This window comes from Pholcus phalangioides, unplaced genomic scaffold, assembly GCF_987345545.1.
Source record: "Pholcus phalangioides strain wild (caught in Gottingen) unplaced genomic scaffold, Ppha-v1.0 ptg000007l_1, whole genome shotgun sequence".
In the NCBI taxonomy this organism is placed as follows: domain Eukaryota; kingdom Metazoa; phylum Arthropoda; class Arachnida; order Araneae; family Pholcidae; genus Pholcus; species Pholcus phalangioides.
In genome coordinates, this window is record NW_028301600.1 from 24,778,526 (window position 1) to 24,805,384 (window position 26,859).

At 35.6% G+C, this 26,859-nt stretch overlaps 1 protein-coding gene across 4 annotated transcripts in view; it reads left to right on the top strand.

The window, feature by feature from the left end:
• Positions 1-4,094: 4,094 nt before the first annotated feature.
• Positions 4,095-26,859, top strand: part of Ranbp16 (Ran-binding protein 16) — a 164,646-nt gene continuing 141,881 nt past the window's right edge. The window contains exons 1-4 of one of the 4 annotated variants that reach the window (XM_089232902.1): positions 4,095-4,210; positions 4,728-4,874; positions 20,950-21,043; positions 24,636-24,802. In XM_089232902.1, coding sequence (XP_089089028.1) covers positions 4,196-4,210; positions 4,728-4,874; positions 20,950-21,043; positions 24,636-24,802 — 423 coding nt within the window. In that variant the 5' untranslated portion in view covers positions 4,095-4,195. Of the gene's footprint in view, positions 4,211-4,366; positions 4,631-4,727; positions 4,875-20,949; positions 21,044-24,635; positions 24,803-26,859 lie in introns of those variants that run through there. The other 3 variants (XR_016192796.1, XM_089232901.1, XR_016192795.1) reach the window with 3 other exon arrangements.

Below are 26,859 nucleotides of genomic sequence, written 5' to 3' on the forward strand. Positions count from 1 at the left end.
AGTGGCATCACATCCTTGTATAAGTCGCCATCTGGTGGCAGCGTCAGAAGTTGTGAGCTTGGCCTGAGTCTGGTCCGGCCGTCCATGTACGGTCTCTTTCAGTGTACAAGAGCTCCAAGGACAGATTGAGAGATTCCGTGCCTCTGTAGTCTAGTACGTTCACCCGAAAAGTCAAAGGACGTGGGTTCGATTCCCCGCAGGGGCAGTTGAATTTTCTCTGTTTCCAAAATATATCAATTTTCTCTCTTTCCATATACTTGTTAAAAACCTTCGTATGGTAGCGGATAGTGACGTCATCCTTGTATGAGAATATACGTATGTGTATATATGAATAGCATTGTGAAACGGAAAGGTATATTTAATACTTAAAATACCTTCTGTAAAAGAAATATATCGTAATTCAACAATTTCAGATCTGATAATTCAAATTTTTCACAGTGCATAATTTTTTGAAATATCATATCTTATTACATAACGTACGGTTCTTGGGAGAGAAATGGCGGCAAAATATAAAAATTTTATCCATAGGGCTGCCTGGAAGGACGTTGTGTCCGTTGGGGCCCAATATGATTATTATGTGTTCATGTGTCCTTTCTAAGTAGTTTTTGTTTTGTCTTTGAAACATATTTTGTGTTTGTTTTTCCAACAAACCCAGTGTAGGGGATCGACGTTAATTTCTTGTCCAAAGGGGGTCACTGTTCAAGAGTATGGGAACCACTGTGGTAAGGAATAGAGATACTCATGCAGCCCCATCCACTAATAGAGCATATATCACACAAACTTCAAATAATAGTGTAGGCTATGTACTGATTGTAGTTATCATTGAAAAAAAAAAATCTGAGAAACCATTTTTAAACGTTTAATTTTTATATTGTTCCGGATAATGTCCCTCACAAGTACTTGAGATGACAAAGAAAAAGCAATTTCACGGACAACACAAATTTATTTTACAGAACAGCTATTACAAGTACTCACAAGTAGCGATTTTGACGAAACACAACCGACAAATAAAATGTCTCTCACACAGAATTCAACAAACTACCAATAGTTCTCTTTTGGAGGCTCCACTTTATAGCCGCGGGAAAAGGTTCGAGAGTATTTTACCATCTCGTGAGCTCCCACCTTTTCCCTTAGCGTCATAACGTCTCCAACTTATCGGCGCTGTTGCCAAACATGCCAACTTGGCAATATTTACAGAGAATTGCATTAAAATGGTTATTTACAGGTGAAAAATTACATAATACACGAAAAATAATGACTATTTACATAATTTTCGTAACAATATTTAACAACAAATATCGAGTGTTTAGCATAATACTTAGCGCTACAGGTACATATGCATAAAACTATCAGTTGCGTAACAGTCAAGTTATTGAAATAGAAATGAATTACCTTTTGGGTGAGACAATATACAGGGGAAAAAAACAACGTGTGTAGACCTTAAATTGGAAATTGGAATCCAATTTTTGGGTCTACACACGTTGTTTTTTCCCTAGTATATTCAAGTTATCGTTCTTTATGATGATTAAATCAAGAGCATTTGTGTATGTGGGCTTCGTCAACAGTAATGCTACAGTGAAACGAACGTACATCCTATCCATTCCATTGATGGGATGATGCAGTTCATAATCCAAGAATGGAAGGAGCATTGCCCGGTTTGTTGGTGCAGGCTTAGCAAATCACTCGCTAGTACAGACAGGGCCGTCCTAACGAATTTGGCGGGAGCCCATGCCCGAACATATTTTACGATCTTTTTTGACTCCAATTTCATATCATTTTAGAGATTCATCATCGAAAAAGGATGCACGTAATTACTAATTGTACAAATTGATAATACAAAATATCAACCTAAAATTGATACGAATTTAATGAGAATTCGAAATTAATGAGAGAAATAATTTCAAAATAACAATAATTTTATTCTACCATCAATTCTTCACAAAAGATGGAAATTTAGAATTATTGGAAAGAAATTATATCAGAATAATTAATGAAGGTAATAAATTCGAAATCAATAACTTTCTACCTTCATTGATGTAAAAAATTGTTTCAGAATTAATTAATGAAGTATATTCAGAATCAATGAAAGAGAGAAATAATTTCAGAATCAGTGATAGAAGAAATAAACTAAGAGTTGGAAATGAAGGCGCTATCTATCGGTAGTCACCTTAAGTTCGTCGGGAAAGAACTTGTTATGTAGTGTATGTATATGTATGCTCTCTCCTCCCACCCACCGGATCGAACCCGTACACGTGACGGAAACTTACATGGTGGTACACGAGCATCTTACCATGATGCCAATCGAGCTTTATCGTATTATACTGGTGCTGTCTTCCATATTTTGAAGTGAAAATTGCAAATGCTTTTTTTTGGTGATTTCTGCAATAGTTGGCAACTTTGGTTACATTCGGCTTCACTTTTATGATAATTGGCGATGTCCCGTGATTTCCCGTATTTGGGATTCCAGCTTTCCGTGTTTTTCTCGAAAAAAAAAGAAATATGATCTTAATATTTTCTGTATTTTTCCTTCATGAAATATGGTCAATTAATATATTAATATGATAAGGCAGTGGTTTCTAAAGTGTGGGTCGAGGGGTTCTCCGAAATAAAAACGTCCAAATGATTAATTTATTTTCATTTATCGCAACGTAAATGAAAATATGTCTAAACAAGAAATACCATTACTCAACTAAAGCTACTTACCATACATATCATATAATGTAATTTTATTAAATTCTATTTGTAATCAATATATTACAGTAAAACCTCTCTTTTGTGGAATAACCGTTAATGAGGGGTTCGAAATGCATACTTCCATTATACAAGGGGAAATTATTATTTTTCCGTAAAAGAGGGGTGACCGAATCTGAGGGATGTTCGTTAAGAGGGGTTTTACTGTATCAAGTTAATACTTGTACAGGGAAGAATCATCCGATTTCAAAATTACAGTATACATGTATAGGTATTTTCAAAATTAAAAAAACAGAATGTGTGATAAATAAAATGCTAATATAAAACGGGGGGGGGGAGTCTATGTATTATGGACAATATTATTAATGGTCTATTGCAAGTGAAAAATCATTTTGAAATTAGACGATTCTTTTTGAATCACACTGTGTAGCAAAATCCATTCACTTCTCGCACCCTACTCTTCCAATTTCATAAAAAAGCAGCACTTTCTACTAAATATTGAAAAATATAACTTTATTTCACTTTCACTAATTACGGAAATTGGAACCGAGAGGAAAAAGTCATTCCGAAACATGCTTTTGAGATGCCAAATTTTTTTTTTGATTGATATATTTTCCATTCTGTTGCCGCGGGTGCAGGGCGCGGCCCATATGGCCCCCCCATTTGTCTCAAACACCCCTAACAGCTGCTCTGGTATATAGAGAGCCATAAAATATTTTTTTGCACAGGATCGCAAAATGCCTACTCAAGGCTCTGATTGCTTAAAACAAGATGTTCGACACCCCAGCCCTATTAACAGGTCGCAATTACATGAAGGCAGGTGTTCCCGGGTGCCGGACCAGAAAATGCACTGAGTTCATAAGTTTTCCGTTAAAAATAACGGGGGGAGCCAAAATGGTTAGTAGGCCCGGGCGATAGAGCGCATTTTCCTTTTTAGTTGCGGGGCCCTGCCTATGAGGCTTTTTGAATAGACGTCATAATCATCATCACTTTAAGAGACAGGCATGTCCTGGAAAATACGAATACGGGACGTATGGCCACCATACATGAACAGTTATGTAAATTTATTTAAAAGCGACCAGTAAAAGATCGTTGTCTGAAAGCTCACCAAGGATCCTAGGGCTAAGGGTACCATCAGAAGCCGATTTTCACCACCCTCCTTCCATTCCAGTCTAATTTTTTATACAATCCATTCCACAAATTTGCCGCCCCTCTGATCCAGCCGCCCTGGGCTCTCTTAGGCCCCTTGTAAATAGGCCTTTAGAAATCATTCCAGTGTAAGAGGGACCCGGTGTGTTTGATTTTACGTAAGAAATTTCAATTAAAAAAGTTTGTTTTGCTAGGAAAAGACTGACATTTCTCTCTGAAAAAAAAAGGCGATCAGACCAAAGACGTTTCCTAGTGAAACATCGATAAGCAGTAGGTAAACTTGACTGGATCAGTAAATTCTAAAATGCAATTTACAAAAGCTAACATCGGGATTTTATAAACAACTCCATTTGAAATGGCAGAGGAATTGGTATGTTGAACAATCCATAAAAAAATTCGCTTATTGAATTTTTAAGTTAAATATGAAGAATTACTGTATTATTGTTTCTTTTGATTATATTAGTAAGTAAACAACAACAACTCCGCATGAGTGGCATCACTAGATCACAAGTGCCGGTTGATTGTTGCCTATTAGCTAAGGATAAATTAATCTCTGGATAGGATTGTCAGTTGGATCATCAGCTGGGTATAACCAGACCTTAGTTTCTTTTGGCTGGCGGCACGTAACCAGTTCGGTCGCATTTTTCTCAGTGGAACTATGTCCGATATTTAGTTGGAGTTTTCCATTGCGTGATTATTGAAAAACTACAGTACATCTGATCCAGAAGCATCTGAAGTGGATGACACTATGTCCACTTTGGAAGAAAACATGAAACAACTTTCCATTTATGTAATTGATATGTTTTATTCTCATTTCATGAACTTGTCACTTTAATGTAGATATCTTTCATGTCTGTTCATATAAGTCTTTATTTTTTCCCCCGTAGGAACTGGCAAAACTTGAAGAATTGAGCACTCAGTTGTATCTGCATACTGACATAGCTGAACGAAGCAAGGCAGAGAAGGAGCTGTTGCGTTTCATCAACTCTGCTGACTGCTTGCGCAAATGTCAACTGTTGTTGGAACGTGCTCATGTAAGTGTTGCTTGTTTTATTGAATTCTTTTTGGTTTCACTGTATGTCCCATATTAGTTGGCATGTCAACTATTGCATGTCATATACAAATGTCAACTATTGTTGGAATGTACTCATGCAAATACAGTGATCTCTTGCTTATGTGTTGTGATCTCTGTACAGTGATCTCTTGCTTATGTGTTGTGATCTCTGTACAGTGATCTCTTACTTACTTGTGGTGTAAGGGTATAAGAAAAAAGACACATAAGTGAGAGAGGCGTATAAGTAAATAGCATTATTTACGTGTATCTTTCAATGAGAGTGCAGACAAGACTTATAAGTGGGAGTTGTATTGCAGTGAGACACTGTATTGCTAGTTTTATTGAATTCTTTTTGGTTGTATGCCCCTGCATTAGCTGGCAGGTAATAGCAAGGGAGATCAGCATGCTAATAATACCCATATTTTTGGCATGTCCGAAAACTTTTTGAGTCACGGTTTCTAATCTCAAATATCTGGATTCTAAAAATCTATTGAATTGGCTGATTTAAAGCATGTCTGTTCTCTACATTATAAGATCTTTTTTCAGTTTTACTAACTACGTTCGAGATAATTCGTTCTGCTAATTCTTGCTTTCATTGTTAAAATTTTGGTTCATAAAAAATGTTAGATACTAAGCACACTGTAAATTCAAAATGCAGTTGGGACCATCTACTGGAATCACAAATAATTTTATCATTCTAGTGTTGTTGTCATTTTTGCAAGGAATGGAACGGACCAATATACTAACATGGGAAAAAATTTGTATTTATTTATTGGGTCTTTAGATAATGTGATCAATTTTTATTCCGTTGCAAGTTTTTTTGCGCATTCTGAAGCTAAGGTTTAACCAAACATAATTTTTTTTCTGTAAGTTATTAATATCGTGCTGCAAGACTATATAGGAGACTAGGAGGTGTTCTCTCCCCTTTTTTTTGTTGACACACATTTCCGTACTTGATGTTATAATTAGTCCATAGGGGTCATATCCGAGTATTACGTCACATCAATAGGAGGGTTTCGGGTTTGTGACTATTGACGACAAGGGGGAAGGGTGTGAATGATGCTTACATTATCAACCACCCTTTATGAAAATATGAAATATTCTTAATGGCATCTTTAGTAGGAATGTAAAAAACAAGAAAAACTTTTCCCTAGCTTGCGGGCACCTGAACTAATATTCTCCCTATTGATAAGTACTCTGTAGAGCCACTTTAGTGATCTCTATATGTTCCACTGATCCTTGGATCCAAGTGATCTGGAAATGTGTCAGGGTCACTGACGTGTTGCGGACCACTTAAGTATTCTAGAAATGTGACTGGCCGCTTAAGTGCTCTGGAACTGTGCCGCACATCCCTCAGGTGATTTGTGATCGTCATGGTTCACTTCAGTAATCTACGAAAATGCAGCTGGTAATTTGAGTGATATAGAACTGTACTTCAGGCCACTTAAGTGCTCTAAAAACTGTACCACATGTCATTTAAGGAGCCTCTAAATGTGCAACAGACTACTTAAGTGTTCTAGAACTGTGCTGTAGGTCACTCAAGTGATCTGTGAATGTGCCACTTGCCTACTTGAGTGATATGAAAATATGCCACAGGCCACTTAAATTCTCTGGAATTGTGTCACGGGCACAATGCAATTCTTTGGAATGTACTGCTTAGTTTATTTTTACAAAATTAGGTTCGAGATGGCAGGCCACATTTGGTGCGCAGGCCATGAGTTTCTCATACATGGCTTAGAACAGGTGCCCTCAACCTTTCTTGAGTTGCGAGCGCTGCATATGCCCGCCATCAAATGAACAACACCCCTAATGACAACTTTGACGCAGGTATCGTGAAATCTGCAAAATTGTAATCTTTGAATGAAATTATTGCAGGGTGTTCAATCAAAGCATTGATCAAGTGCTCGCGAGCACGAAATCGCACATTATCACTGGCTTAAAGAGAGAGGGTTGCAATCAGGATTCGTAAATATTGAGATATTTTCAAAAATATGGAAAATATTCAATATTTTTATATTGATATTATTAATATCGATAATATTATTTATATCTGATGTTTTTGATATACAGGGTATTTCAAAAAGAAACATCTGATTTAAAAAAAATCATAACTATTCAGCTTTTAATCCGTTTTGATCAAATAATGTATAGGTAGAAAGAGGGAAATCTCAAGTTTCACGCTGTTGCCAACAGGTAGTGCTAACGCTCTTCCTTTGGCCGCCACTTCAGTGTTTATCAAGATGGCGACTGCACGGCATAAATCGTTTTATGTTCTAAGCTTCGCGAAGTGCTAGTCCGTAACAACTGTTCATCGTGTTTTTCATATGTAATACACTGGTGTTAAACTTCCTACCACTCAGAGCATTAGGCGATGGTATAAACAATTCTGAGACATGGGTTGCCTGTTTGAAGGTAAATCCCCTGGCCGTCCCCGCATGTCAGACAAAAATGTGGAGTGGATCCACAGAAATCCCCTCGCAGTGGATGCAAACATGTTCGCAAAAGTTTGGGACAAATTTGACTACTGTATATAGACTTATGTCGTGCATCCCAAGGTGGAAATATTGAACACCTTTAATTTAGTTTGTAAAAAACTTTATGATTAGCCATGTAATATAAAATTAAGTGTCTATGCTCAATATTTTTTATAATATACACGTTTCAAATTGGGTGATTCTTTTTGAAACACCCTGTATATCCGATATTTTTGTTAAAATGGAAAAAAAAGGTTAACCTACTGTTTATTATAAATGTTTTAAACATGATATAGGCTAAATTAAAAAGGAGATATTTTCAGTCTCATATTTTTATTCGGGAAGCATTGGATATTTTCATTTTGGAAGGGTTTGAAATTTTCATTACGGAAGGGTTTGAAATTTTCAGTTGAGAAGGGTTTGATATGTGGCGCTGCTTGTCTTGTGTAATTTTATATTTTAGTATGTTTTTATGCCACTCACTAGCTAGGCATTATCTAGTATCTTGTAATCGAGTTCAGTCTGGGTCCAGCTGTTGACCAAACATGTACTAAAAATCTTTTATTAAATGACTTTAAAAAAGGAGTCGTGACTCAGTATGTTTCCAAAATAAAAAAACATCCACCAACACTCACATCCCCACAGTACTGGTGACCCTCATATAGCAGATGTTTGACAGCCATGAACTCGAAGACGTAAACAACTACTCTTCCTAGCTTCGTAATGTGACGTGTTGCTTACTCCCTTTTTCCCCCTGTGTGTGGTGCGTTTGCTGACCGATTGAGGGGGGTATCTCCTCAATTCTCTTCCTGGATTGTGCTAAATGTTTTTTGGACATGCCAAATGTAAAAGAAGAAACAGGTATGTCTTCTGAATTCACTTTCAAGTGTTTCCTTTCGCGCGGCTTTGAATTGGAAATTTGATGTTGATCTTCGGTACCTTCAGATTGAATCAAACTTTAAAATAGCAGAAGTAACTTATCCTAAAATGCAATTTCACTGTGTTGTGACAGCTCTCGATGTCAAAGTGTTGTCATATGTTAGTGATTTGATCAGAGCTTCTATTGCAGATGATTCTTACAAACAGTTAAAAACATGCATTTCTGTTGACAGTTTTCACTGTCAGAAACTTCCCGCTTACAAAGTTCTACTCTAAGAGCTCAATCTTGAGGATAAGCGACCCTCTCAGTTCTTGCATGAGATGCATACATTAGCTGGTAAAAAAATTCAGATGAAGTGCTTAAAACCCTTTGGTTACAATGTTTGCCCATCCATACACAGCAGATACTTTATGTCAGTAAGGATACATTGCCGGATTTAGCAGAAATGGCAGATAAAATTACTAAAGTCACTGGGCACACACTGACTATTTCTGAGGTCAGCCGTAACGAAACCATCAGCTTGCAATCACTTCAAAGTCAAATTTCGTCTTTGACCACTGCTGTTGACAGCTTATCCGCTATAGAGAAACATTTTAGCAAGTAGGGAAGAGCTCGTTCAAATTCTCAGTCTAGAAAGAGGTCTAGTGGTGATGGTACATCCAAATGTAATCCTTATTGTTGATTCCATTTCAAATTCGGTAGAAAAAGCATCAAAATGCATTAAGCCTTGTGATTGATCAGAAAACTAACTGGTCCATCTGTTTTGGTGACAGCAGGTGATGGCCAGCATTTAGTTCGCCAGATCAAAAATCCGGTACTGGTATTTTAGTGGACGCAGGTGCTAGCATTTTGGTTTTCCTACAAGATACACAAGTACATAAGCAGTAGATACAAACTTTTTGCTATACGTAGCTAGCAGTACTAAAATTTCTACTTATGGTTGCAAATCTTTAGCAGTGGTATTTAGGATTACGCAGACTGTTTGAATGGTCTATAGTTATAGCTGATGTTAATCGCTGATATTAGGTGCTAATTTTTTAGAACATTATGGTCTATTAGTTGATGTAAAAAATTCTCATTTGATTGACAGTTTGACTTCATTTTCAATCAAATGTAGCAATGCCAGTTGCATTACATTAATCTTAAAGACCATTTGTGGAGATTCGCCTTGAAAATTCTATCTAAATTTCCTAATCTGACGAATCCTTCTATGCTTGGAGTTACTTCTAAAACCCACTGCGTTACACATTACATTACTACCAAATGTTCTCCTGTCTTTACCAAAGCCTGCAGACTTTATCCAGAGAAACTTGCCATTGCAAAGTGTGAAGTTCAAACGCTAATGGATCAGGGCATACTGAGACCTTCAAAAAGTCCATGGGCAAGCCTGATACACAGTTCCTAAATGAAATGGAAAATACCGTTTATGTGGGGATTACAGAAAACTTAATTCTATAACGTGTCCAGATTCACATCCTATACCACATGTTCATGATTTCAGTTACGGTCTGCAGGAAAAGAAGCATTTTTTCTAAATTGTACTTAGTTAAGGCTTATCATCAGATACCTTTACATCCTGAGTCTGTTGAAAAAACTGCCATCATTACCACATTCCGACTTTATGAGTACTCATACATGTGTTTTGGATTGTTTAATGCAGCACAAACATTTTCACCGGTTCATAGATATCGTATTTAGAGACTTGAACTGTTATGCATATTTAGCTGACATACTATATATAGTTACATCAATAACAGAGGAAGAACATCTTAAAGATCTAAAATTAGTTTTTGAACATTTAAACTGTTTTAGTATAATTCTTAATCCTGATAAATACATATTTGGGAAATCTGAGTTCGTAGGATTTTTGGTTAAGAGCAACAGCGTTTCTCCTTTGCCAGAAGAAGTTGATATTCTTCGTAATTATCCACAACCAAAAACGGTTGACAAACTTCTAAGATTTCTAGCAATTCTAAACTTTTACTACTGTTTCATGAAAAATGCAGCATCTGACCAGGCTCCCTTACACAATTTGTGCAAAGAAAAATCTCTTATCACTTGGTCGGAGAAACTTGCTGCTTTCAAAATGTGCAAACATGCTATTACTTACGTGATGCTTTTGGCTCATCCTAAACATGGCGCTCATTTTTTGTTGACAGTCGATGTATCAGATTTCGAAACACAGTCATCGAACCACTCTCATTTTTTTCTCGAAAGTTAACAACAACTGAAAGAGCTATAGTACTTATGTTCACAAGTTACTTGCGGTTTATAGTTTTATTAAACATTTCAGACACATGTTAGAAAGCAGACCATTTACGATCTACAGTGATCATAGGTCTCTAGCTTATGCTTTTCACAAAGTCAATGATAACAGCTCTCTCAGACAACAACATCATTTAGAATATATATCTCAATTTTCTACAGACATTCGTTACATTCAGGGAGTGAAATATTGTAGCAGATGCTTTTTCGAGTTTGAAATTAATTTACCTGACTCGATTGATTATGCAGCTATTGCTACTTCACAGAGTACAGATGCCAAATTACTGGCCCTCCAACAACCAGGTGGTGTGCTCGATATAAAACCTATAAAATTTGGTCCTCAGGGTACAGAACTTTTTGTGACTTATGCACTGGAAATATCTGTCCCTACGTACCAGAAAAACACAGATATCAACATGTGTACAGTCCTTCATAACCTCGCCTATCCAGGGGTTAAATCAACTGTGGACCTTATTCGTCAATGATTTGTGTGGAGTTCAATTCGCAAACATGTCACACGATGGACCAGGGCGTGCATCAAATTTCAATGCTCAAAAGTGCATTGCCACACTCGATCTTCCATTGGTGCATACCCTTTGCCTCAATGCAGATTCTCGCACATTAACACACATAATTGGCCCTCTTCCTCCTCCTCCGGGTTTCACCTGCTGCCTTACCTGTGTGGATCAATACACCAGGTGGGTAGAGGCTTTCCAGATGGAAAAGCAGAAACTGTCGTAGAGACATTCTACTTTGGCTGGATCAGCAGATTCAGAGTTTTAGAATCTGCTACCACAGACCAAGGGAGACAATTCGATAGTGATTTGTTCCTGGCATTCGTTCGTTTTCTTGGAACTCAGAAAACATGCACGACAGGGTATCATCCAGCCACCAATGGCATCGTTGAAAGGTGCCACTTTCAGCTTGAAGGTGCCATACCCTGCCATGCTGCTGAACGTTGGACTGAAGTGTTACTTACCACATACTTCTGACCATCCGAGCCAGCATCAAACCGGACATCAACACTTTTGTTGCTGAGATCGTTTATGGATGACCATTGCGCCTACCTGGTGAATTCTTCCGTAGTTCTGATCCTCAGCCAACAGAGCTAGAATTTTTACGGGTTCTACGAGATCACATAAACACTTTACGTCCGATCCAAATTTCAAGGCATGGGATTCACAATGTTTTCATTTATAAAGAACTTGTTTCTTCCCATGTGTTCGTGCACCTGGACACCATACAGAAGCCTCAACAACAACCATATTTTTGGCTATATGAAGTGATGGAACAATCTCCGAAAGTATATACAGTGAACATGAAAGGCAAACTAACAAATATTTCAATAGACAGATTGAAACCAGCATTTTTGCTTGATTGCATTTTTAATGAGGAATCACCATTCACTGAACCAAAACAGCCTTATGTAACTCGATCAGGGAGTATAGTTCATATAAGAATTCCCTGATATTATTCTTGCACATTTTTTTAATGTTTTTGCAACATTTTTTAAAAATTAATGTTTTGCAAAATTTTCATTCTTCAATTTTTTTCTATGTATATGTCTATTATCTATTCTAGTAATCTAGTTTGCATATACATACATTTATTAATTTTTGGTCATTTGTAATTTATTTTTTGCTGGACTTGAGAATATTTCATTAATTCTGAAAAAATTTTCGTATTGCGTATTTCTTGCAATTTTTGAACAAATGTTTTTTTGCCCATGTCAATGCTATATTAGTTACTGTAACTATATTGTCATATCATTGTAACTATATTGTCATATCATTGTAACTATATTGTCATATCATTGTAACTATATTGTCATATCATTGTAACTATATTGTCATATCATTGTAACTATATTGTCATATCATTGTAACTATATTGTCATATCATTGTAACTATATTGTCATATCATTGTAACTATATTGTCATATCATTGTAACTATATTGTCATATCATTGTAACTATATTGTCATATCATTGTAACTATATTGTCATATTTTTTTGCATTGTACCATGTCGTCCTTCAAACTCGAGGAGTATGTGGCACTGCTTGTCTTGTGTAATTTTTATTGTTTTTTATGCCACCCACTAGCTAGGTATTATCTAGTGTCTTCTTGTATTGGAGTTCAGTCTGACTCAACTGTAGACCGAATATGTACTAAAAATCTGTCTTCTATTTCTTCTATTAAATATCTTAAAAAAGAAAGCCGTGACTCAGTACGTTTCCAAAATAACGAGACATCCACCAGCACTCACGTCACCACAGATATTTTCAGCTGGGACGGGTTTGATATTTTTAGTTGAGAAGGATTAGATATTTTTATTTGACAAGGGTTTGATATTTTCAGTCTCGTATTTTCATTTGAGAATGGTTTGATACTTTTTGATACTTTCAGTTAAGAATGGTTTGATACTTTCAGTTTAGGATGGTTTGATACTTTCAGTTTAGAATGGTTTGATACTTTCAGTTTAGAATGGTTTGATACTTTCAGTTCAAATATCAAATTATTCTCAACTGAAAATATCAAATTATTCTCAACTGAAAATATCAAATTATTCTCAACTGAAAATATCAAATTATTCTCAACTGAAAATATCAAATTATTCTCAACTGAAAATATCAAATTATTCTCAACTGAAAATATCAAATTATTCTCAACTGAAAATATCAAATTATTCTCAACTGAAAATATCAAATTATTCTCAACTGAAAATATCAAATTATTCTCAACTGAAAATATCAAATTATTCTCAACTGAAAATATCAAATTATTCTCAACTGAAAATATCAAATTATTCTCAACTGAAAATATCAAATTATTCTCAACTGAAAATATCAAACCATTTTTTTTCTAGACTGAAAATATCAATGCATTCTCGACTGAAAATATCAAACATTTCTCGACTGAAAATATCAAACATTTCTCGACTGAAAATATCAATGCATTCTCGACTGAAAATATCAAACCCTTCTCAGCTGAAAATATCACCCCCTTCTCGACTGAAAATATCAATGCATTCTCGACTGAAAATATCAAACATTTCTCGACTGAAAATATCAAACCCTTCTCAGCTGAAAATATCACCCCCTTCTCGACTGAAAATATCAAGCCATTTTCAAATGAAAATAACAAACCATTCTCAAATGAAAATAACAAACCATTTCTCAAATGAAAATAACAAACCATTTCTCAAATAAATATACCAAACCATTCCCAAATGAAATATATCGCCATTCTCAGCTGAAAATATCGAACCCTTCTCGATTGAAAATGTCAAAGCATTCTCAAATGAAAATATTGAACCATGTTTTTTTTTTTTTTCTGAAAATATCAAACTTTTCTCGACTGAAAATATCAAACTTTTCTCGACTGAAAATATCAAACTTTTCTCGACTGAAATTATCAAACTTTTCTCGACTGAAAGTATTCAACCATTCTCAAATGAAAGTATCAAACCATTCTCAGCTGAGAATATCAAATCATTCTCAAATGAAAATATGAGACAAAACATCAAACCATTCTAGATTGGACCATCTGTTTTGGACAATTCTATTTATTTACTGATTAACCAATTTCTGATTTAAAAATTTGAATAATTCGTGTGTAAATTAATTGGTATTTGAATCATGAAAATATTGTGCAATTATACATATTGATACAGTTAATGAGTATTTTTGGCTGAAAATATCAAATCATGATATTTTCAAAATAAATATTGCATATACACTGCTGGCCACCGTAAATGCAACACCCTGAAGGAAGCATGCAAATAATATGAAATTTACAACATGCATTAGCGGAGGTGAGATATGCAAATGATTAGAATTTCAGCGCAGATGCACATCATGCGTGCCTGTGGCGCCACTTCAAAGCGCTATTTAAGGCTTGGAGATTTCGACGATTTGAAGTACGGCAATTGTGGTTTTTCTTGTGGTTTTTTCAAAAAAATGATCAATTATGCCTCGTAGAAAACAGCAATCATCTTTTGATCAAGTATCCGAGTTCGACAGAGGAAGGATAGTGGCCTACCAAGATTGTGGATTATCTTTCAGGGAAATCGGTAGTCGTGTTGGACAAAACCAAACAACTGTAATGCGGATATGTGATCGTTGGATGCATGAGGGTACGACAGACAGACGTGTTCGATTGCATCCACCTCAGTGCACCACTTCACGTGATGGCAGGCGTATTGTGCGTATGGCAGTGATGGATCGCTCAGCCACATCACGAACCATAGCACACCACATTCAGTCTGTACCGCATCATCCAGTGTCTGCGCGTACCATTTGACGCCGTTTACAGCAGAGTGGTCTGTCCGCAAGACGTCCATTGCTTCATCTACCCTTGACGCAGAACCACAGACGTCTCCGCCACCAATGGTGCGATGAAAGAAGGATGTGGACGGCACAATGGAATGAAATTGTCTTTACTGACGAGTCACGCTTCTGTCTGCAACACCACGATGGTCGGATTCGAGTCTGGAGACACCGTGGAGAGAGGATGCTGAACAGCTGCATTATGCACCGCCACACTGGTCCTGCACCGGGTATTATGGTATGGGGCGGTATTGGCAGGGGCGTAGCCAGAAATTTTGTTCGGGGGGGGGGAACCAAAGTGACAGAACAATGAATTTGGCCATCTTTTTCCCTTTTTTTGGTCATTTTCTCACATTTCGGGGGGGGGGGGACCAGACCCCCCAAGTCCCCCCCCCCCCCCCGCTACGCTCTTGGGTATTGGATATCACTCTCGCACTCCTCTAGTATGCATTGCCGGTATTTTAAAAAGCAAGCGCTACATCTCCGAGGTGTTGGAGCCAGTTGTCCTTCCTTACCTTCAGGGCTTGCCCACAGCCATATTTCAACAGGATAATGCACGACCACACGTGGCACGCATTGTCCAAAGGTTCTTCGCCAATCGCCAGATTGAATTGCTTCCCTGGCCAGCTCGCTCTCTGGATCTTTCGCCGATAGAAAACATGTGGTCCATGGTTGCTCAACGATTGACCCAGATTACATCCCCAGCTGCCACACCAGATCAACTTTGGCAACGCGTGGAAGCTGCTTGGTCTGCTGTACCCCAAGAACACATCCAAAGTCTCTTTGAATCAATGCCGAGGCGTGTGGCAGCGGTGATCTCCAACAATGGCTGCTACTCTGGCTACTGATTTTGGTAGGAACCACACTTCACAGAAGTCTATAAATTTAATCACCAAGAAAGCCAAGAGATATCGCAACAATATTTATTTTGTAGATAACATGTTGACCAAGAATCAAATTAATCATTTGATTCTTGGTCAACATGTTATCTACAAAATAAATATTGTTGCGATATCTCTTGTCTTTCTTGGTGTTGCAATTTGGGTGGCCAGCAGTGTATATAGATGAATCCTGGTTGCAATGAATTTCTTAAAGAGAAATCTTGAATTCTTAGCCTTCCAACAGCATTGAAATTAACAGAACTTGTTTATAGTAACATATAAAAGTATTTTCTTTGGAAACTTAAAATATTTTTACATCAAAAAAATAAATTTTTGATCGTCTGGGTGGCCTTTCAGTTGACCAGATTCAAATTTCTTTTCCTGAGAGACTTTCTCAAGAGATCTATGAAATGTATTGTGTACATTAAAAGAAATATCGTAATTTGTGATAAACAATTAGACATCCATTCAAATGCCTCACAATGACAATAATAAAAATGGAGAATTTTAGCTTAAGGGAGAAGAGGTCCCGTTAAAAATGGAAATGATTGAACATTTTGCAACCAATTATGTGGGGAAGGAAAACAGTTGTCCCATTTTACCAATACCTGTTTACTATACGTCCTGTTCGACCAAACGGGGTGTATGGTCACCATTCTTGCAAATGGGGCCGTTTATGGATATAGTTATCAGAAACCCAGAGTCCTGATGTGATCACATTAAGCGGTCTTGACTGTATTTGGTATACCATCACTTGACGACTATTTTATATTGCCATACCCAATTTGCCATTTATATTTCCTAGGGTTACCGATGATTGGGTTAGGGCTGATGAGAACACCCAATCACATTTAAAAATGTGTCAAGGCGACATAGGCGGAGTTAGGGAGTTAGACTTGAAAGTCTTTGGAGGCATGATAATGATTGCTGGGAGGGGGGGGGGCACATTATGATGTCAATTCTAGGGCTGGAAATCAATTAAAAATTTTAACTGGTTAATCAAAAGTTTTATTCAATTAATCAAATTTTGATAGAATATTTTTTGTGACCATATAATAATAGATTCTATAGAAATATATTTCATTCATTTCAGTCATCTATTCGGTAGATGGAAACAAATATAGGAATAGGTTAAGAAATTAAGGCTGCCCACTTCAAACAGCTTAATATGCTAAATAGATTTTGTCACAACCTTTACTTTCTTCACTTGGATCTTGTTTTTTTTGTAAATCATTTATTTTTGATTATTATTCCCTGATTTTGAAACTACTTTTGATTATACTGTTGCTTGTTTTCCTAGAAGCTCCTCTCGAATGGTATTTGTGAGGAGATGACCTGATGCTTCCAAGAACACAAAAACATAGCAGAACAATTTCATAGCAGAAACAATAAATATTGGTAGTCTACTAAAATGCTCATCAAACTCAATTTGAAATTGAAATCATCAATTTTCGTTGAATCTAATTTGATCGAAATATTGATTCAAACACTTTTTAAATATGGTCACTTATCCAAAATGTTCTGTACAGAACATGACTCACAAGACACCACTAATCAGTTTTCCTATTAATGCACAAACTTTTGATAAAAATTTTAATTGAATTGATCGAGTTGATTAACTCAACTAAAATTTTTAACTGTGATTAATAATTGACAGATTTATCAATTAATCGGACCAGCACTAGTCAATTCACATATATGCATATACATTAGATCAGTTTTCTCCACATTTGATCCGTATCTCCGCCCATGCAGGGTGATGATTTTTAGTGACATATCAATGTTTTTTTTGGCACAGTAGAAAACTTGGAGATAAAGGGAACAGTAGATTTGGAATTAACCTAAGCACATTATTAGTTTATCTAGATTAGATGAGTTTAATGGGAGCATAAGAGTATAGTGCAAAGCTATTCCTTGTTCGTGTGTGCGGACAGGGCCGGATTAACCATTAAGCAAAATAAGCAGTGCTTAGGGCATCACAAAGTTATCAAAATGTTTTTTTTTTTTATGTACAATTTTTTTCCAGCATCAAGCACCCGACGGGAAATTCTAAAATTTTCGATTGATTTTATAGTTGAGGACTTTCATCAAAAGGATGGCATAAATGCAACAAAAAATTATAATATTGCAAACTAGAGATCACACATTAATGCTGAGTTTTTGGAATGAGATTTCATGCAATTTCTATTAAGTTAGCTTAGGCTTTTTTAACAGCATCATATGACCCTTTGACAAACTGATTTTTCTGGGGTGCCTCTACCAGTTAAAAATACTGGCCTACCAATTTGCATGCTAACTGTTGCAAATTGTAAACAAATCTGATTGTCACAAGGTCCTTTGGTTGTGTCTGAGTGAGACCCATGCAATAAGAGTAAGCCAAGTTCTACAGAATAAGGATGTGAACTTAAAAATGCTCATATCTTTATGAGTTATTAGCAGATGAACTGCATGATTTCAGAGAGATTTTATCTTATCACATTAATTATTATTACCCGTGCAATAGGGATGGGATAAATAGTGATTTGGTCGAATACAGAATATATTCAGCTAACGTTTTTGCTGAACACCAAATATGCAGCTAACGTTTTTGTCAAATACCAAATATGTGGCCAACATTTTTGCTGAATACAGAATATTCGGTGACCAAATATCAATTTTCTAAAAAATTCATCACAATTATAATTAAAATTGATGTTTTAATTAAAAACATTTCTTTATAACTTAAAATGATTGAATTTTTAAATAAATATTTAAAAGATGGCAATGGGAAAACTCTTCATTGTCATGATACTGACAATCAGATTTAAAGATGATATATTGTATTTTAATATTACTTACGAAATCTATTTTTTTTATACAATTTTTATCAATCTTATTATTTACTCTCAACCTGTAATGCATCATAAATTTTACGACTTATTTTCTTATTTAGATGTATATATAAAGCAATGCATTTTTCAACATATGTTTTTAGTTGGGTTCCACTAAGATTATTTTATAGATATACCAAGGATTAGGCATGGGTGATGTATTGATTTATAATAAACCACAGACGTAAGGTCACACATCGATATCCCGATTTAATGATTTTGATCACAGCAATGTATTGTTAATTCTGATGTCTAACACAGAGATGCCAGTTTAGCTTACGCTCGTGCATGATGTATCAGGGAAATCCGATATCCCCTTACATAGAGTTGAAATCAGAGTTTCTAGTTTATGCTAATGCATGTGTGCGATGTATTGAAAATCTGATGCTACACCGAGTTCAAATTGCCAATGTTGATTTAGTGAATATGCATGCAAGTTTTTTGTTATTCGATGTAGACATCAGCAGGCATGGTAGAACCAATTTTGCGAGCGAGTACACATGCTGAATGCAGACTTCACTTTCTGTCAGCAAACAAGGAGGAAAGAAGGATCTATATTCATAGATAGTTCCATGTTGGGTGGAGCTGGATAACTGATTTTCCAGCTACTCTATCGAAAAACAAAGTAACATCACCTGATTCTTCATGTGACTATCTCGCAGTATGTGAAATCACTGTTTTTGATTAATTTTTTTGCACTGCTTTAATTCACAGAACTTTATCTTATCTTTTTTTTTTTTAAATATCTCCGGGGGTATCTCGTACCCAGGCCCTCCGGTTTCTTGCATCTTTCAATGAACCACCCTACCCACAAAATTGCATTAATTTGTCACTGAATTAGGAACTCTAGGTGGGTCACAAGGCTGATTTTTCACAGGCTCTTCTATAGTAAATTTATAACATGGGAAAAACAATTTTATGGTAAATGTGTCGTGTTTGTCCACGGGCTCCCCAACGTTTAAACATATATTCATTGACTAATTTTAGTTTTGCAACTCCCCATCATGTCAAAGTCATCCCCTAACCATACATAGGTGGGTTACAGATGGGGCAACCACCCCCATTACCCTCCCCCCTACAAGGAGCCTTTATCTGCTTATGGTCAGGATGGCATATCGCAGGGCTCCCAATTGTCCTAATTTTTGGTAAAATGTCCTACTTTCCAGATTTTGTTCTACTTTCTAGATTTTGTTTTACTTTCTTGATTTTGTTTTACTTTCTAGATTTTACCCTACTTTTCCACCAAATCTTGTCAACAAAATTTGTGTAACTTTTTTTAAATGAAAAGGAACACACCCATCGAAACATTGCCAAATAATACAAATTTAGTCAATTTAATGATTCAATTAATGATGCAATAACATAATATACATACAATTAATTATTCTGCCAAAGCAAAAGTTGTATTTTTTTCAGGTTATTTGGGGGAGGGGATGTATGTGGGCCATGTGGCTTATTAATTTTTCTTTTGCTCAGTTTGAGGGTTCAAAAAATCATTTGGTGTAAATGTTTTGAGTAGTTCTTAAAAACTTCTATCGTTACAGAAAAAATAATTTTGTATTTTCTACTCACTTAATGGTCTTGGACTATTCATTGTACAGTAACTAACATTCATCGTTCAAAATTATGGTGCACATTGTGTGTATTAGATGAAACAACACTTTGAATTATATATATATAACAAAGCTGTCGTGATACATAGACCTATTATAGGTTTTGTGATTCTGATGCTACCCAATACCATTTAATTGTCTTTTGTATTTTGAGAACATGCAGAGGCATAAACAATGTTTACAAAGCTCTGCAAAGAGCTAGAAATGAAATTTTTTTTTCTCAAAAATGATGTCATTGAACAGTAAAATGTTAACAAATTCCTTAAAAAAAGATGGACAGTGCAATAAAACCATCAGGTTTACCTTGACTTATTTATATTTGATTTTGTGATTCACAAATTTTGCACTGTGCTTTTGGAAGTGGTCTCGTAGGTGTGCCATTGTTAAAAAAAAGAACTTACATGTGTCTTCATAATTGGCTGTGCGTCAAGGAAAACAGTTGACAGACTGGACTTTGGAAGACTTCTTGAAAAAAAGAATGCAATGTAGAGGTATATCGTGTGGAAAGAGAAAAAACCTGTGGTTGCCTCCCTGCATATAGATATATCATTATGTCAGGTTGATGATGTATCATGATGTATAATTTTTAATATTTCCCAGTTCAACCGAAGATTTTCAGTCACTAAGGAGAAAAAAATTAGATGTAAAATAAAAAGATAAAATTTAATTGGATGAACATTAGCAAACTTGTTTTTTTTTAACTTTATTATATTTATTACATTTTTATTTTATTTTATTTCAGAGTTGCTATTCTCAGTTGGTTGCTGCAACTACTTTGATGAAACTTGTTACAAGGACACATCAAACTCTCACAATTCAGCAGAGACTTGATATTCGTAAATCATTTTCATTTATTTTTTGGGATAAACCATTAGACATTTTCTCTGATAAATACCAAATTATAGAAACATGAGTTTGACAAAAATAATTGTCTTAAAATTTCAATATTCAAGCTGGCTGGTTCTAGAGCAGCCATATATAATCACATTCTTTGGTGGTACCAAGAAATGACTAATTGTGGCCATGCTATGACAACACAAAAAAGCTGCTGGTTGGGCCAGACATAAAAATCCACAGTGATACAACCATATAGAATCCAGCCACAACATTCAGTTTATCAAAAACTCGGGTTTCAATACCCAAAACTATTTGCATATGACTTTCAAGGAAGATCTTGGTATATGCAAGCACCTCAATTGTTTCAACAGAAAAGAGAAAAGAATGAGAATAGAGAATATTTTGGTCCCAACATTGAAAACTAGTCAAATATAATGCCTCTATTGAGCCTAGAGATACATCTTTCACCTAACAGCCAATCAAATAACACAAACGAAATCATTCAATTGTAAAAGAGCATTGTAAGCTGAACTGACTTAGCATATAAATATGAACTCTATCCTTGACGTCACATCAGTCCTGATGATACTTGTCACTTGAGTGAGCGAACCATTAAGCAAATACTTGAATGCACTGCAGCCTTATAACCAGAAGAACAATAACTTTGAGATTTAATTAATTACATTGTTATTCACATCTCTTAACATGCTGTAGTCATACAATTTCTGGAATTTAAATCAAGTGACAATCTCGGTTCACTGCTCTACATTTATGCTACCATTCTAGCTCAGACAAAGCTATCTTTTATACAAAGACCGCAACAGACAAATTGCCCAACAAGGTGGCTGAAAAAATTATGCCCATATAGACCATTTGATAATATCCTGTTATCTTTTTTACAAACGAACAATGCCATTTTAAATTATGTTGCAGTGTGTGTATATTTCATATGTAAGAAGATCGAAAGTGGTCTGCCACTTGTAAAATAGTGTTTATTTATTTCCTCATTTCCAAGGAATTACACTTCATGTGTGTGTGTGTTCTGAATGCTGCGAGTGATTTTCAAGTTCAAAAGTGGGTAAGGTTGTTTAAGAAAAGCAGGATGTGTGTATCTTCATGTTGAAACACACCTTGGGTAGGTCGTTTGCAATTGCTAATGGTCTTGGGGATGGATTAGGCACCATGATTCACAATTTCTCCCTATGAAGAAATCTCAAAAATTGTAAAAGAACCTTTGACATTTTTGTGAGTGATGTATGTGTTCATTCTTAAGGAGAACATTAAACACAAGTAAAAAAATTGTTGTGAACCATAATATACAGAATGCGCACTCTTATCATTATCCAATAGCTAATTCCTAAATTATTAATCTTGAAGGTAACTTCCAATCAGAAAATGTTCCAGATGATGTCAAACATCTTAATCTGGCAGCATGCACATAGACCTTGGGTTACTTGATGTCCTCTTTTTTGGTGTCATTCAAGCGTTTTCCATTTTGCAAAATTCACCTTTTTTCCTCCTTTTTACGTTTCTGGAATTATTTTTCTGTTTTCTCTTATGAAAACTTTTTTCCAATCGTTAAACTTATCTGTTCATTGATATGAGTGTTTTTGTGGTTTTTTCCATTGACCAATAGCTGTCAAAATTCCCAGAATTGTTTCCGTTTTCATTTTTTTAGCAGTTCTGTTTTAGTTGAGAGAAAACTATTGTTGAGACCAGTTTTATTGGTCAGAATATGAGTGCCATCTGTTATTAAAATTGGGTAAAGTGACATTACTATGGGTGCACGTGCAGGCGTCCCCTTTTTTCAGTTTTTAATCTGGTAGGCCTAATCCTACTCCAGACTCTAGGATGCAAGAATATTACACCATGTTTGTTTTAGTTATATTATTGAAGCACAAGGAATTTATTTTGCTTTTTAATATTCAAAGGCTCCTATTTTAATTCATACAAAATTTTTTTGTTACTTTAATAGCTTTTATTACTCTCTTCAATGTCTCTGTTGCCTTGTAACACCGAGTTAGTGCATTGATCGCAGAAATATTTTGTCACTTCATCATATTTGAGAATTTGTCATTTTTCCTTTCTATTAGAACCAGTGACTAGTTGTGTCCTCTGTGCGAGATAAACTTTTTAGATGTTTCAAATGATGGAAAAACATCCATCAGGCTTATAAGATCTCAATTAGTTTTCCTTATAAAAAAAAGTCAAAGTTAAAGACTAAAATGACAATAGGACGATTACAACCTTGGACTTGGCTACTGGAAGAATGAATAAATTCATGTGCATGGATCAGTATGGCGGGTATACTTTGTAAGTGGGATCTGATAGATTTTCCTGCACATGCTATTGGGTAAAAGCTAATTAAAGTAAGAGAAAATTGTTTCTGAAAATTTAAAAAATTAAATTTTTTATATCGTTCCTGGTTTTATAAGTTACGTCCATTGAAACATCTTCATTCACTGACAGAAATGATAAATAAAATTGTTATTTTTTTACCAAAACTGAATGATTTATGAGGCATCAACTTTTATATAGGTATTTATCGTATACAAAAACATATTACCGTTCCAAAGGAACCATATAAAAAATTTTATCTCGTAACTAATATTATTTTCCTGAGAGTTCATTCAATACTCTAACATTTGAAGTTGTTTGAGTGCTCCTGATAAGAAATTAATCAAAATTTTTTGCCTCTGAAATAGTTTAGTGTATGATCCCCATTTCTCATCAAAAGAAATGTTTCAACTTTTTAATTCCACTAGGTTTGGTTGTAAAAGAATGTTTTTTGTTTCACATATCAGTGCATATTTTTTTCACTGTAAATATAACTTATGACCTAATGTGACGATAAAAAAATTTGAATTTTAGTTACTATTAAGGATTAAGCTAATGGATCATGATAAGTGTTAACATTCTATAGGCCTATATACTGTAGGACCAGAGAGAAACATGACCTGGCTTGATTCCATGGGGATGTAAGCAGTATCCCAAGGGGGCCATGCTGGAGAGAAAGCCTATATACCAGATGCCAATCACTGATTAATAGGAAAAATAATGTTTGTACAAAAAATGAGATTTCTTATAACTTCTTTATTCATTGAGAATTCCAGCTTAAATTTAACAATAGTACTACATTTGCTACATGACTCAAATCAATGAAAAAATATTCACAATATAACATAAGATACAGAAAACATTTAAATTTTATTAATATGGGAAATATTCATCTTTTTCAAATTCATTGCAGTTGGAATATGATCACTAGAGCTCTGATTTTTATGACCGGAAGATGAAACGTCATTGCTGATAGGTTAAAAAATCTGAATGTCAGGTTTTTTAACAAATCAGCAATGACGTTTCACCTTTGTCATAAAACTCTGAGCCCTAATAATCACTAAATCAAGATTTCACAATGTATTTACACACACATGATTAAATTAGGTATTCATTTCATATCGTGCAAAAAGAAAAACATATTTTATTGATTTTGACAGATTTTTAAATGAAATACTCATATGATCTCGTATTTTGAATATTGAATTGCTAGAGTAAAACTGTTTTCAATTATATTTTTCTCTCCTTCCCCAGAAAACTATGTGATTAACTATTTGGCCACTTGTCCAAAACTAGTAGACTTTGTTACCATCGCACTCACACAATTATATGCCAAAATAATAAAAGTTGGATGGTTTGAGACAGTCAAAGATGAATATGTTTTTCAAAATGTCATTTCACAAGTCCACGGATTTCTTCAGGTAATTCATTATATTGTTCTGAATCATTATTCTCATTTTAGTATTTAATTGTCAGAATAAAGGATCAATGTCTTTTTCGGATCCTAGAGAGCCTCTCGATTCGCAGGGTGTACATGCTTGATTTCACCCTCTCAGTAGCAATTATGAGACAATTATTTTGGCAAGTAAAAGCCCAGATGCACATTGCAAGTTTTCTTCTACTAAGGACATATTCTCCCCCCCCCCCAAAACCTGTCAGATCAACTGTCAGTGGGTGGAATCAGCTTTTGTTCAAATTTTGATAACAGAAGGAGAGAGAGATAGATATTTTTGTAATATACCAACCTGTTTTCTCCTCTGTGGTAGCACAGTGGAACCTGTACAAAATTGAAATGTCAAAAAACTGAAATAATATTTTTTTTAGACAGGTTTTCATTTTATAACGGTGCATGTCAAAGCACTAATCATCGATGGGACTACCTTTTAATTCTGTTCAAGACAGGAATCCAACTCATACAGTGTTCCTCTTAGACAGGTTTCACTTCATAGGAATATCCTTACAGTATAAATACAGTGAAACCTCACTACAACAATACCTCCCTCTACAACAATAATTTTCTGTATCTACTTTGAAATTGCCTTTACCCTAATGTTAAACTCTTCTCAATAAAACAATATCCTTTACTATGATAACTGCTTCTATAACTAAGTTGTTAATATATAAATTACCAAACCATTGAGTTGCATGCTTTTCCTAAGCTATTATGCCGTGGTCTAAGGCATTTTCTGCCTGACGTTTCACTCACATCTGTGGCAGGCATCTTCTGAGGTTACATAGATTTCTGCTACAAGTGAGAAAGACTTCATACATTTAGTATCGTCAAGATGTTCACTATATAGATTTTGGAGGTTTGATTGGCCGCAGAAGAGCCGCGTTGGGTAGATGTGTCGTGCTCTGATTGGCTGCGTGTGGGGTGTAGTGACAATCTGGGTCACATCTCAGCTGTCTGCGCCACTGAAGTAAGGAGACCCAATTGGGATGCACCTTCGTCTCCTCCCTTCAATTTATGTTGTCATGCTTGAATATTTCAATATGTTCTCTGTAAAGGAGAGCATAGTAGTGCACTTGGGACGATATTACCTCTATATTTTCAAATTTAATTTTGTGACTGGTTTCCCACATACTTTTTGCAATGGCTGAACTTTCCCTCACGTGGCAGCTTCTCTGGTGTTCTTTTATTCTTGTAGCAGTACTTCTTTTTGTTTCTGTGTATACCTTTCCACACAAGCATAGAACCCTCTAAACATCTGCCAAGCAAAGCGGACCTCTTGGATCTTTTGCAGAGTGTAGAGATTGTGCTAAGTTTCTGTTGGGTTTGAAGATGGGGCTGATGATGAACTTTTCTAAAACTCCTGATTCAATCGGTGACCTTCTGGATGTATGGTAGTTTTAACTAGATATCATTAGTTTTTTCTCCAATATCAAACAATATCTTCGTCATTTTCAATCACATGCTCTTGTATAGGCCCCAGGACCAACAATATTGTATAAATAAATAAGCTTTGGCTCAAAATCCTGAGCCAAAGATTTGATGATTGATTTGATTGATTTTTTTTATAAGCATTGTTTTTCATGTGGGGTCGTATGGCTATTTGAATCTCTTTTTATCATATAACCATTAGCTTTGAAGGCTTTCTGTAAATGGATAAGTTCCGGGTCTAGATGTTTGTCTATTTACCATACACCCAGAAGGTCACAGATCGAAAACTGGAGTATTTTAGAAAAGTTAAACATCAAGCTCATCTTCAAACCCCATCAGAAACTTAGTACAATCACTATTCTCTGCAAAAAATCCAATAGATCCCTGTGCTCATTGGGAGCACAGGGAAGAATGACCCAGAAGAAATGACCTTGCCAGCCAATCACCACTAGACCCCACACACAGCCGCCTTGGTGGTCATAGTGATGGACTTGCGTTGCGAGGTCCCGGGTTTGAACACCACCGTCGCCACAGTGGTGGTCGACTGAAGTTGGTTTTCTGTGGTTCCCAACTTCAAGGCACGAATGCGAGCCGATC